This window comes from Mandrillus leucophaeus, unplaced genomic scaffold, assembly GCF_000951045.1.
Source record: "Mandrillus leucophaeus isolate KB7577 unplaced genomic scaffold, Mleu.le_1.0 Scaffold29, whole genome shotgun sequence".
Taxonomy (NCBI): domain Eukaryota; kingdom Metazoa; phylum Chordata; class Mammalia; order Primates; family Cercopithecidae; genus Mandrillus; species Mandrillus leucophaeus.
In genome coordinates, this window is record NW_012103031.1 from 1,856,196 (window position 1) to 1,869,740 (window position 13,545).

Here is a 13,545-nt window from a genome sequence, read left to right on the forward strand (position 1 = left end):
GCCTTGGCCTCCCAAAGTGCTGGGATTACAGGTGTGAACCACTGTGCCCGGGCTCCCTCTGCAGACTCTTGAGGCTGGTCCTGACAGAGCCTTAGTCTTTCCTTTGATCCCAAAATGGAGAAGAAATCCTTGGAATGATTTAATCTGGCTCCTCTTGTGGTTATCTTTGAGAAGGCACCGTGGTCCTAGACTCTTTGCCCTCAATAGGACACCTGCTAAAAGCTTTTTAAAACTGATCATTAGCTGGGTGTGGTGGCACACACCTGTAGTCCCAGCTGTTCAGGAGGTTGAGGCAGGAGGATCACTTCAGTCCAGGAAGCTCAGTGAGGCTGCAGTGAGCTGTGATCACACCTGTGCATAACCACTGCACTCCAGCCTGGGTAATGGAGCGAGACCCTGTCTCTTAAAAATAAATAAATAAATAAATAAATAAATAAAATCTTTGCAGGGAGAACAGGGGAGACCATTCCTTCCTTAAGTGCATCTCCTTGACACCCACAGGCCCACCCACTCCCTGGCCCTCTGTGGTCTCCTCCTGGGCCCAAATGTGAGGACAGTGCAGTGTCAGCCAGGAATTCTTCTGATTCCTTGTTCTCAGACTCCCATTGGAATATGGTCTGGGGCCGTTCAGTCATTTGGAGTGGTTTTTCCTAAGTCAGTTGACTTCTCGGAATGTGTAATCTCTTATTTTTATCTCTGGAAATTGTTGGCGTCCGTGGTCCCGGGATGCTGGAGGTGGAAATTCCTTGGGTTTCTTTCATTATACTTGCTCGGGCTGGCCCATCTGGGGAGGCTGGCAGCTATGTGAACCCAGATGCTCTTTGAAGCCCTTCCCCAGTAAACAAGTACATCAAGTCTGAGTGAGACACTTGGGGCCACCGTCATGCCGCTCTCCTTCCACATCCCCTCTAGTACGTTCTCCAGGCACGCATCCCCAGGGTTGGACAGGGCACTCTCATATTGGCTTCAGGAACGTGGGGGGCCAGTCCTGCCCCCACGTTGTGTGTGTGACCTTGGTCACGTGGCCCAACCTCTCTGAGTCTATCCCCCCTCCCCTCCTGTAAGATAAAGGCATGAACTGCTTGCTGTGAAGATGAAATAAGCTAATAATGTCAAGTAAATGTTAGCTTTGCAGTAGTCTTTCCTGTCCTCCACGTTACTTTCTTCAAGACCCTTTTCTGGAGTTACTCCCAGCAAGCTGTTACTCAGACGTCCTGTTGGTTAATAAAGCTGACGCTGTAGCAGTTCTGCTATTGTGTGGACTCAGGCTTAAAATAGTGGGCTTGATGTGACGTATTTCTTTGTAATATTTTGTATGTGCAGCCTCTGTGTAATTGCATTATGCACCATTGTTGCATAGTTGAAGTAGTGACAGGAAAGGATGCCATGTGTGTTACTGGGAGATTATTCAGTGGGTATTTTTTCTCACTCTTCCGTTTCAGTACCAGTGAAGGACAAGAAACTTCTGGAGGTCAAACTGGGGGAGCTGCCAAGCTGGATCTTGATGCGGGACTTCAGCCCTAGTGGCATTCTTGGAGCATTTCAAAGAGGTCAGAGCCTTGTGGATGTGTGTAAATGAAAGCAAATCTCTGGGTCTTCAGGTCTCTTTTTGCCATGAATTAATTTGGGCGACGAAGGTCTTGTTGTCTGAAAGCAGTAAGTTATATAGAAGAGGACAGGGAGGGGTGGCTAGGCCTTGGACCTCCATGGTTGATTGGCGCTTTCAAAGGCTGGCTCTGAGATATTGCAGCCAAGAACGTGTTTCTTATTGCTTGGAATCAGTACGTCTGCCTCTTAGAGAAATTCTAAGACTTCTTTAAGAGGAAAATGAATTGGAACCATAGTGGGCATTAGTCTATAATATGATGCTCACCTCCCTGCCAGAACTTCCAGGACAAATATTTGAAATGGCCTATCTTGGCTGGGTGCAGTGGCTCATGCCTGTAATCCCAGCACTTCGGGAAGCCAAGGCGGGGGGATTGCTTCAGCCAAGTTTTAGACCAGCCTAGGCAATGTGGAGAGACCCCATCTCTATAAAAAAATCACACAAGAAAAATTAGCTGGGTGTGGTGGTGCGTGCCTGAAGTCCCAGCTACTCAGGAGGCTACAAGATCAAGGCCAAAGGGGAGAGGTGGAATCCAGGTGGGCCTAGTTCAGGAGCTGGTATGTGCTTATAGTTTAGGCTATGGGGATTGGAGACCTTACTGGCATTTGTGCTTATCACCTTTATCAACCAGTGAATGCAGGGCAAGGGGCTTAAACAGCCAGAGCAGGACTGGGTCCCTGAATGTCAGCCAGACTCAACTGTGTGCTCAACTTCACTGAAATGTGAAGCCCAGCAGGGCAATGAGCGCCTCTTGCGTTTGCAGGTTACTACCGGTACTACAACAAGTACATTAACGTGAAGAAGGGAAGCATCTCGGGGATTACCATGGTGCTAGCATGCTACGTGCTCTTCAACTACAGCATTTCCTACAAGCATCTCAGTGAGTGCCTCTGCGGCATCTTGCCTTAAGTTTCCCAAGAGAGGGTGGTGGTGACTGATTTCATTAGAGACAGCAGCCCACCTTCTTCTGAGGCTGAGAGACCTTTAGTAAATCCCTTATGTTTCCACCTAAAAGAATTGGAGGGACCTATCAGAGTACAGTATGTGGGATATTGTTTGAATGAGAAAATTGTGACAAGAACACAGGAAAATCACAATGAAGTCAGGGTAAAGAGAATACTTAGAAGCATTCTTTAAAATACAGCAGGCTCTGTGAAAATTTGGCGCGATCTTCCTAGTAGCCAATGCAGAAAGAGAAATGAGTTGAGTGGGATAATCTGGTACCCCAGAAAAGCAGGGCTGTTCCGGCTTTGAGGCTCGAGAGGAGCTTGTCTGGTGGGAGATTGGCAGGAAGTGTTGCTGACGTCCTCTGACTAGACTGTTTCTGACAGTGTCGTGTACACCCCCCACCCCCACCTCACTCCCCCTCTGCTGCACCAGGGCGGTGCTGCCTCTGAAGGACGGGTTCTCAGGGCTGTTTGTCTGAGCAGGTGTTCCCTCTGTTCCTTCTGGAAAGAAAGCAGCTGGCCAGGTGGCAGGTTGGCTCCTGAGGTGTCTTTGTGCCCCCCGGGTCTGCTGATTCTGCAGACACCGGCAGGCGGGTCGTGGGTCATCTCTGAAGGGAATTCTCAGGAAGGCTGTGTGTGATCTCAGCCTGCTTCCTGTCATGCCGTGCCTTCACTGTAACCTTGTAAGATACTTACCATCTTGCCTTCCTGACTTCAGAGCACGAGCGGCTCCGCAAATACCACTGAAGAGGACACGCTATGCACCACCCCCGACCCCATGACCTTGGCCTGAGCCCCTCCATGAGGAACACAATCTCGATCGTTGCTGAATCCTTTCATGTCCTAATGGGAATTAACCTCCAAATAAAAGATGACTGGTACGTGTGCTGCTTGCCTGCCGTAGCCGTTGTCCCATGCTCCAGGGGCTCCTGTGGCACAAGGTAGGGGGAGGTTGTCTTTCCAGGGCATTGACCTGTGAAGGCCTTTGTGGACTTCCCAGACCACCACTTGGGTTGTGTCCCAGCTCCCTGGAGGGCAGGGTGTCATCCAGACCTTCCTGCAGCAGCAGTGCCGAAGTCTGTCCCCTGCCATGAGTGCTATGGACAGGTGCATTCGCAGACACTCTGGCCTTTAGTTGGCTGACCTTTTATGGTGTAACACAAAGGCCTGTGTGCCTGAGAGTACCAGACCCCACCCCGGCTGTCCTGTGGCTCTAGGCAGGGGATTTTTAGACGGCCCGGATATTTTCTCATCTCATTTCTGCATCACCCTGGGGCATCAAGGGCTACAGGGTGAGGTGTCCCGGCACTGTCTGGAGAGACCTCAGGCAGCACTAATGCCCATGCTGCAGAGTGTGGCCCTCCGACTGAGGAGGCTTCTCTAGCAGGCTTAGTGGGATGGGAGTGATGGGGAAAAGTGAGGGGCCATGGCGACCCCTCCTTCTTCCCCTTCATCAGAGCCTCATTGGGGGTGGGATGCTGTGTTCCAGAAATGGGGGCCACCTGACATCTGAGCTGAGGTGGAGAACCTGCCTGCTGGCTCCACAGGTCAGACTCCCAGACTTGACCAGCTGCTTGCACAAAGGCCTTCTGGGCAGCTGCACTTCCCTTTGTGAGATTGACATTTGTTGAAAGGGACAAGAAAGCTAGGCTGTGATTGCATCCAGTGTAAGAGGCTTGGCATGAGAACCTTAAGTAATGAGGCATGGCTTAAAAAACAAGCTTTAATCCATTTCATAAAAATTGTTCTTGCAATTGAACGTGGCCAGGCCCACATGCCCAGCAGGAGACAGGAGACAGTTTCACATTTTCCAGGCTCAGGACAAGGCAGTCTCCTCCACATGCCACAGGCATCTGAGTGAGTGTAGACGCCTGGTGGGCAGGAGGTAGGCACAGATGATCTGAAGGGGCCATCTATTTAAAGGTCTGCAGCTCCAGCTCAAGGGACACCTTAAACTCTGTCAGGAGCGTACCCCAAGAGAAAATTAAGCCCAGAGGAGAGAACCTCAGGCCTGAGAGCCCTGCACCCCTCCTCAACCGCTGCCACCTGGGACCAGGGCCAGTCTGAGGCAATGGGGGCACCTGAATTTGCCCTGAAGGGCTCCCTCATTCAAATCACATAGAGGCACAGCTTTAGGATTCAGCAGGGCAGGGAGGGAGGAAGCAGGCGTGAGCCAGCCACAGCTTTGAATGACCTACCAGCCCCTGCGGTCACCAAGAACTGGTGTTTAATGAGGGGAAAACCATCGCCACACAGAACTGCCTAGCCAAGCCCCTCCCCAGCAGCTTCCTCCCTCCCTGGATGAGGGGACTCGTGCCGGGAGTCCCGGAAAGGAGGCATCGATCCAGAAAGGGGGCATCGATGCCCCGCCAAATAGGATGTCGACTGCAGGGACCCAGCAGGACACTTGTCCCTTTTTCAAAAAATATTACGGCAGAATAATAGAAAACTAACAGGCGTGGCCCCTCAGAGCGATGAAACCCACATGCCTGCGGGCCAGCTCAAGCCACAGTCGCGCCAATAAGCGCATGAAATAGTTAAATGCACACTCCCAACAGCGGGGCCCCCGGGCTGCTCGGAGCTGGCTCCAGCTGCTGTCACTGTCCACTGAGAAAGGCCAAGTGCCCTTTGGTGCATCTGTTGGCGTAGTGTCCTTTCTCGCCACACTGGGAAGAGCAGGAAGTGGGGGGAAGAGGAGAGACAGACAATAACACTGTTCAAATGCAGTTTTCAACTAAGGCAGTGCCCACCAAATCCCCAGTCATCCACCAAGTCCCCAGTCGGAACAGGACTCTGAAATTCTCAGTGGTACAGTTTTTTTCAAATTGGAGGGTGAGGGAGCTCAGGATGGAAAGTGCAGTGGTGCAGAAACTAGCCAGCAAGTCACAGGTGCGAGGGAGAACAGGCCACCAGAAGGCGACCTGCTAGCACCCTGCAGGGGCTCTTTCAGGCCCACACCTCTCCCACATGGACACAGGGCCTGCCCAGGGAGGGACTCCCAAGTGGGTAGCAGGACAAAGAGAAGCCCGTGGCACCTGAGCTCCGCCACCCCGTCTGGGGACCAAGCCCCTCTGCACCACAGGCCAGTCACTTACCTCTGAGCCAAGGTCTGGGGTTCCCTGGCAGGAGACGGGAGGGAACAGCATGAGAAGTGCCCCAGCCTCCCCTCCCTTTGGGAACCAGTGCTGGGGACAGAAGGTGGGCTGTACCCAACGTTTTTCCTTGTGGCTGTGACACACCTGTCTAAGCTACCTTGGGGACAGGTTTTGATCACAGGATGAGAGAGATGGGATGATGCTTATAAGGGGAGCCTGCAGAGCCACATGCCAAATCCAGCCCTGACCCTGCCTCATCCCATCCTGATTATCCAGGCCCTTCCGTAGTTTCTCTTTACTCTGTGACTCCTTAAATGGCAGCCTCAAGCACTGAACAAAAGGGTCAGGAGGCAGCTGGGGGCACTGTCTGCTGACACCCACCCCCCAGTCCCTGCTACCCCGAGGGGCTCTGCCCAGTCAATACCCAGCACTCTTGCCAGCTCTATTCCCTGGCTCCGCAGTCCCTGTTTTCTTTCTTCCATGTTGGCCAGGCTAGTCTCGAACTCCTGACCTTGTTGTGATCTACCCCCCCTTGGCCTCCCAAAGTGCTGGGATTACAGGGCGGCAAGATAACAGCTAAGTCTGCTCTATACACAGTCCCACTTTTGTGCTTTTTTTTTTTTTTTTTTTTTTGAGACAATAGTCTCACTGTGTTGCCCAGGCTGGAGTGCAGTGGTGCAGTCATAACTCACTGCAGGCTTGACCTCCTGGGCCCAAGCAATCCTCCCACCTCAGCCTCAGTAGCTGGGACTACAAGCATGCACCACCACACCCAGCCTGTTTTGTGATTTCTAATCTGGACTCGTTCTTCAGAACTCCACGTAGGAATTGTGTGTGCCTTGGGTTGAGAACATACTCTTCCAAGAGTACTGGGGGTTGCCCCTGCCAGGTGCCAGGGGCATACCAATCCTGGGGCGATTTTAGATTAGAAAACTTAGTTTGTAACTTTCCAGCCTTAACCAAGGACATGAATATAGGCCCAGACTCATCAACAACATCAAACTATGAAGAGATTTCCCTTCTCTTTCCCCGCCTCCCACAGAGCCAAGAGTGAACAGGACAGTTTTCGAGGAGGTTTCTTTAAGCTCACCCTTCCCCTGAGTCCATTTTATGTACTGGGGGAGGGGATGGGGACGGGGGTGCTGTAACCCAGTGTCCTGTTTCCTAGGATGTGCCCTGCAGGATCCGAGGATGCCTTCAGGACAGCCAGCGGCTCCAAGGGTTTACCCTTCCCTGGATCAGTGTTTCCATTTTGTTCCCACCCTCTTGGGGGCTTCCCTCACCTGCCTGCAGGCCCCATCCATTCACTGGGCAGGCGTTCTCACCATCCTTTACTGTGCCTCAGTGCGGTGTGGTAGGAAATAGGACAGTCTCTAGCCCACCATAGTGGATGGGTAACTAGACTGTAACTTTATGCTTACAATCAGCAAAAACGAATGTTTTCACTTTTCTCATTTCACCAAACATATGGGGCATAAGGGAATGGCCACTGACAGTAAGGGAAGACCCCACCCCATCCCCCAGCCCAGGGACTCACCTTGTAACAGGTGACCTGCTCCAGTGGCCGGGGTCCCCGGTTGCCCGCGCTGCTGTTTTGACTCTGCATGACCCCGATGACCTGTGGGGTTCTCTGCTGATTGGGAGAAGAGTTCTGACTCGTTAACTGGATCAAGGAGGACGACCTTTGTAATGGCGGATTGTTACTTTGCTGGAAAGAGTTACACAACACGGTTTTACTGTGGAAAACACGTGCACGCAGACTACCGATGGGGACAGGAAAAAAGAGGGCGGGACTCGTCCCGCAAACGGCAGGAAGAAGGGCTTCCACGACGGCCCAGCTCAGGACAGCGGGCAACAGAGAAACATCTGGTGATGATGGCAGAAGCCACTGCCCGAAAAACACCATGCAGACACACAAAAACGAAAAATAAAATAGAAAACAAAACATCAAGGAGACAAGAGGAGGTCTCTGGGGCAGTGGGGCGAGGGCATGTTCAGGCCTTACTTTGGTTTCTGAGGTTCTGGCTTCAGGTCAGGATGAACGCTTGGTTCAGCCAGATGTTTAGCAGCCTACACGGCGAGCAAGTCACAGAAAAACAGTTGGAGCCTGACACACTGAGCTGCGTTCTCGGGCTGAGAGGACCCTCCTCTAGGGAGCCCCGCCAGGAGGAGGGCCAGGGCTCCTGGGGTAGGGATTCCACAGCAGGGCCTCCTCCCGACCCGTGGGCTCCTGGCTCTGGCCCATAAGTGCAGAACCCGAGCTAGAAAACCCCCAGGTTGGCACGGCTGCACCTACACCTGGAATTCCCGGCTTTCCCCATCAAGAGTTCAATAGGACTGGCCTCCATGCAGCTGTATCCACTGCATCCTCTCCTGGCTGTTCAGCCTCTAGCACTTAGCGGGGCTGGTGGGGCTTTGGCAGCCAGTCCAGAGCCCAGCAGGGTAGGAGGTGAGGCTTTGGGCTCAGGTGGGTGGGCTTGGTGGGCCTGTTGGGAACCCTGCCTGATGCCCGCCCTGCCTTGATGCCAGCCCTTCCTCTTGGCTCAACCCCCGACTCCCATAACCAAACTCAGGGTGCCCTTGGCGTTGAGGGGCTGCTGCAGATGGCATGTGTCTATGGCATTTCCCTCCCTCCTTGGGCTGGAGGGGTCGGACCAGCTGCTTGGCTGCGGGGCCCCTTATCTAGAAAACTGGAGCCAGCTGGGCCTGTTCTCACCCCTCCTCCCAGCCTCCACTCCACAGGAGCAGGGGCGGTGCTGGCCAGAGTGGTCAGTTCTGCTGCCACACCTGCTCCTGTCCAGTGGCATTGCCTCAGGCAAGTCCCCCCGCTCTGGAAGTCTCAGTTCCCCTATCTGCAAAACGAAGGGTCTGGCCCAGGAGCAAAAGCAGCAGACACGTTGCCCAGGCCGGCTCCATGCCAGCTCCCCGGGCGCAGACATGGTGCCCAGGCCGGCTCCTGGGGCAGACGCTGCTGTGCCAGGCAGCCCCATCTCACAATGGGTGGCTGGTTGCATGGCGCCTCAACTTTGCTGCTGCGCTTGGCCTTGCTGAGGTTCCAGGGTGAGAGGCCCTGCATCTCTCGAGGGAGATACACATGGCTCTGCCCCTGACTTTTCTGCAGGAACTTGGGAGACGCCCCTTCTCTCCCAAGTTCTGCAGTGGGGTCTAAGGCAGACTGCACCCCCGGGGGACACTGAGGTTCTCGCTGGAGAAAAGGCACTTCCTTCCTACCGAGGAGGGCCAGGCACGGTACCTTTGCCGGAGGCTGGGTCTGCTGCGGCAGTGGGGGCTGCTCGGTGGTTCCCATGGGCAGTTCAAATCGAGGGCTGGTCACCAGCAGCCAGAGGGGATGAGAACAAGAGAAGGAGTCGGGGACGGGGGATGAGAAGAGAGAAGCTAGGCCATGCTCTTAAATTCCAGCTCTAGGAAAATCACACTCAGCTGCCCCAGCACAAAGTGATTTGACACAAGCTGCATGGATGTGGTGGGGCTGGCACTCAGCTCTGCTCCTGGGAGGCCGAGGGAGTGGCGTGGAGAACACAACTGACTCGCCCACACTGCAGGTTCAGCAGTGTGGGCGAGGCAGCCAGGAGGAGGGGAGGCTTGTCTGCAGCCCCAGTGCCACCCCAGGCGGAAGCCCGGGTCCACAAGCAAAGTGACAGATGGGCACTGGGCTCCAAGGACAAGACAATGAAGCCAGAAGAGGGGTGCTAACCCCATGGAGCAAGAATTAAAACCGATCTTCAGAGGCTCACAGACTTGCTATCTATCTATCCTATCTAATCTATCCTATTTATCTGTCTTATCTATCTTATCTATCTATCCAAACTATGATGGAGTCTCGCTCTATCCTATCTATCTATCTATCTATCTATCTATCTATCTATCTATCTATCTATCTATCTAATCTATCTATCTATCTAAACTATGATGGAGTCTCGCTCTGTCGCCCAGGCTGGAATGCAGTGGCATGATGTTGGCTCACTGCAACCTCCACCTCCCGGGTTCAAGTGATTCTTCTGCCTCAGCCTCCCAAGTAGCTGGGACTACAGGCACACACCACTATGCCTGGCTAATTTTTGTATTTTCAGTAGGGACAGGTTTCACCATATTGGCCAGGCTGGTCTTGAACTCCTGACCTCGTGATCTGTCCACCTCAGCCTCCCAAAGTGCTGGGATTACAGGTGTGAGCCACCACACCCGGCCCAGACTTGCCTTTGACCATGTGCCCCTGGCCAGGGACCAAGCCCTGTGCCTCAGTGTGCTGCTGTGTGAAATGGGTGTGTTCTCTCCTACCCTCACTGTTAGATGACTACTTATTCTATGTGAAACCCCAAGCTCAGGGTTTTCTGAGCCTCCACATAGGAGACTGAAATTCTAGTTTCCTTCCTTTAGGGTGCAGGTTCTTAACTGGAAGTCCCCAAATTCCCTAAATGATATGCAAGGCTACATGTGTGTCTGTATCCCACAGCTTCCATTAGATTACCAGATGGCCCATGACCCAAGAAATGGGTCTAGGCAGCGCCACCTCTGGGCTCAGGAAGCACTGGTGGCCATAAGCAGGGATTACTTCCCTATCTCCTGCCCCTACCCTTGGCTCTAGTACTGACATCACACAGTGACCAAAGCCCAGGTGGCCCAGGGAAGATACAGAGGGCAGCACGGTCTGGGCTGGGAGCTGGGGTAGAGGGTAGAGGGCAGAGCGGCTGGCTACTCACTGCATGAATTTACATGAGGGCCCCTCTGGGCAGAATCCCACGAGGTAATTCACACAGATGACTCTCCGTGTGTGCCGGTGCCTGCAGAGGGGACCTGCAGAGCCAAGTGTCTGGTCACTTAGACATCCCCTCTACCAGTTAGAGAGCTGGAGCATGGCTTCAAATGCTGGCTGTCCCCCATTCATGGCAGACAGGGGGCAGGGACCTCACCTCCCAACACTGGCCTCCTTATCAAAAATGCAGGTGGACCACCACCCACCCAGCATTCTTGGGAGAGTCAAGGGAGATGAGGGGTATGAGCAAGCCGCTAGCTGCAGAATGTCAGGTTTTGCTGGGACAGGTAGGGCAAAATGTCCCAGGTAGACCAGATGGCAGCCTCCAGGGTCATGTAGGCAGAGAAGGGAGGACTTGGCTTCTTGCCAGGGGCCCAGCTCACCCTGGCACCTACCGTGCTTGCAGAAGCCGCGGTCATACCAAGGGCAGTCCTTGATCTTGGACTCGGGGTCGATGTGCAGGAAGGGACACTCCTTGTTGCTGCACTCTCCTGCAGGAAAACTCAGACGTGAGGCCACTAGGAAGGCCGGGGCCAGGCCCACCTTGGCTTCATCCAAGGAAAAGAGGTTCTGGTGTCCAGTTTTGGCCTGATGAGCCCTGAGAGCCAGGGAAGAGTGTCTCTGAGCCCCAGCTTCCTGTGCAGTGGGGCTGTGACAGAAAAGCACCCATGGAGACCAGGAAGTTCCACTCTGATTGGCTCTTCATGTCTAAGAGCTGGGACAAGGGTAGGGAGAAGCACTAGTGGACCTAGCCCTCTCCGAAGCAGCGGGCCCCAGGGACCACCAGCACTGAGAACTGCCTTCCTGGGTAGTTGCCTGCTTCTTGGCTCACCTTCTCCAATCCACGTTAACAACTGTGCTCAAAATTCTAAGGAGATGCAAACTCCTTCCCCAGGCTCCCCCACAGGCTCCGCCTCTGCCACCCCCCAGTCACATGGGTCCCCCTGCACCAGGACCAGCCCCTTCTCAGTCTTCCGCTCCTAGCTCAGGAATCCCCTCATCCTTGACCACTCTGCCTCAAGGTTCTGGTCATGGTTTCCTTCCTTCAGAGCACTTGTCACAAGTAATTTCTTCTCTGTTCGTCTCATGGCTTATCGGCTACATCTTTCCCTGGACCACAAGAGTGAAGAATTCACAGGGCAAGGACCTCTTCACCATTGTCCCTCCAGTGCCTAGAAAGGAGGCCCTCAACCCAATGTCTGTGGTGCAGGTGACAGAAGCTGCACACAGTGTGTCCCGCACCAGGGCCGTCAGCAAGGAAGGAGCGACCCCCAGGCCACTTGGATAGCGGTGCCTTGAAAGCCTGCCCAGGAGAGCCAGCTGCTGCCTCTGGGGACAGATGGGAGGCCACTGCCCCATCCCAGTGCTGCTATGGGCAAGGCGTCAGGGGGGAACATGCTACATTGCACAATGGCAGAGGACAGCACTTGGGGAGCTGGGAAGCTTGGGTTCTATTTCTTCTCAGCTTATGCCACCTCCACAAAACAAGCCACAGCTCTCATTAATAAGCCAGCAGGCCACACCTATTGGGATGCTGAAATAATGTCTCCTCCAAAAGCAGTGCTTTGAAAGCATGAAGCATATCCTGTACCCCTTGGCTCCCTGCAGGATTCTGGCCTTCTGCCGGGCTCCCTGCCCAGGACTAGAGCCAGCCTCATGCTGACCCACAGAGCTGCTTCCTGGGAAACCACGAAGTGCAGACCTGAGCAGGGACCCTGGGGACTCATTCCAGCAGGGAGCACAACATCTCTGCCAGACTCTGTGCCAGCCCCACCGACTCCATCCGGTCTCCCGCTTCTCCACGCAGGCCACTCAGGGCAGCTGAGGCCACGCATTCTCTAAGCAGGGCTCAAGGCAAGCTTGGTGCTACCAGAAGACACATCTGAGGCTGCTATTTTGAAGGACTGTTAAGGATGGCTGAAATGTCACCAGGATCATGGCTCCCGGAGAGAAGGAACCAGCTCCGGCCTGAGAGGCAGTTCCCACACTGTAGGGAGAAGTGGGTTTCAGGGAGAAGGTGGATGTGGACAGAAACCAACCACGGACATAATGCAGCCAGCTGCACAACTCGCTGCTTCCGGGTCACCCTCATTAGCCTCAGATCCCAGAGTGATTGAAAGAGCTCCAAACACTGAAGCACTCCAAAAGAATGCAAGGGGTCTGGCGCAGTGGCTCATGCCTGTAATCCCAGCACTTTGGGAGGCTGAGGCAGGCAGATCATTCGAGCCCAGGCGTTCAAGACCAGTATGTGAAACATAGCGAGACCCTGTGTCTTTAAAAAAAAAAAAAAAAAAGAGAGAGATGAGCAGAAAATAGCCACGCTGTCTCCTAAAAGCTGGCTGAGGCTGGCAGGCTCTGCCCAAGTTTCTCCTCTGAGAATGGAAAGATGGGAAAAGCAGGCAGAGAGAGTGTGGGCACTGGGCAGCCAACAGACCCCTCTGCACCCTGGTTCTCAGCAGAGCCTCCAGAGCTCCAGGTGCCTTACCGAACTTGGAGTAGAAGTAGCACTCGGGCATCTTGGTCATGTCATACTCATGCAGGAACTCGCACTGGTCCCCTTTCTTGCATAGGCCACGCAGCCAGTGTTTGCACACAACTGTCTTCTCACCGCTGATGTGGCGAAACGGACACATGCCCCCTGCCGGGAAGATAGGGACAGGGTGTCAGCAGAGAGGCCACCCTGAGCCCAGGGGACAGGGCATAGAGAAGCTGAGGCATCTTCACCTCCTAACTCCTGGAGCCACCTGAGGGCATCATGTCCTGCAAGGGGGCAGAGGTCTGCCTCACAGAAGGCAACATGATTTGAGGCAGTACGCTGACAGACACTTTACATTTTAATAGTTACTCATGTCCGGGTGCGGTGGCTTACGCCTGTAATCCTAGCACTTTGGAAGGCCGAGGCGGGCGGATCATGACGTCAGGAGATTGAGACCATCCTGGCTGACACGGTGAAACCCCATCTCTACTAAAAATACAAAAAAATTAGCTGGGCGCCTATAGTCCCAGCTACTCGGGAGGCTGAGGCAGGAGAATGGCATGAACCCAGAAGGCGGAGCTTGCAGTGAACCGAGATCCCACCACTGCACTCCAGCCTGGGCGACAGAGCGAGACTCCCTCTCAAAAAAA

At 54.0% G+C, this 13,545-nt stretch overlaps 2 protein-coding genes across 6 annotated transcripts in view; one reads left to right on the forward strand and one right to left on the reverse strand.

The window, feature by feature from the left end:
• The window catches only part of LOC105543725 (pentatricopeptide repeat-containing protein 1, mitochondrial), a 53,691-nt gene that overhangs the window by 5,647 nt on the left and 34,499 nt on the right, over positions 1–13,545 (forward strand). Inside the window, 1 exon segment of the mRNA XM_011985799.1 lies at positions 1,443–1,550. Within this exon segment, the coding sequence (XP_011841189.1) occupies positions 1,443–1,550 (108 nt within the window).
• Positions 4,263–13,545, reverse strand: part of CPSF4 (cleavage and polyadenylation specific factor 4, 30kDa) — a 26,079-nt gene continuing 16,796 nt past the window's right edge. The window contains exons 3-8 of one of the 5 annotated variants that reach the window (XM_011985797.1): positions 12,905–13,057; positions 10,815–10,910; positions 10,367–10,460; positions 8,902–8,974; positions 7,186–7,278; positions 4,263–5,219 (exon numbers count right to left, since the gene is read on the reverse strand). In XM_011985797.1, the coding sequence (XP_011841187.1) occupies positions 5,151–5,219; positions 7,186–7,278; positions 8,902–8,974; positions 10,367–10,460; positions 10,815–10,910; positions 12,905–13,057 (578 nt within the window). In that variant the 3' untranslated portion in view covers positions 4,263–5,150. Of the gene's footprint in view, positions 5,220–6,287; positions 7,357–8,901; positions 8,975–10,366; positions 10,461–10,814; positions 10,911–12,904; positions 13,058–13,545 lie in introns of those variants that run through there. The other 4 variants (XM_011985796.1, XM_011985794.1, XM_011985795.1 and 1 more) reach the window with 4 other exon arrangements.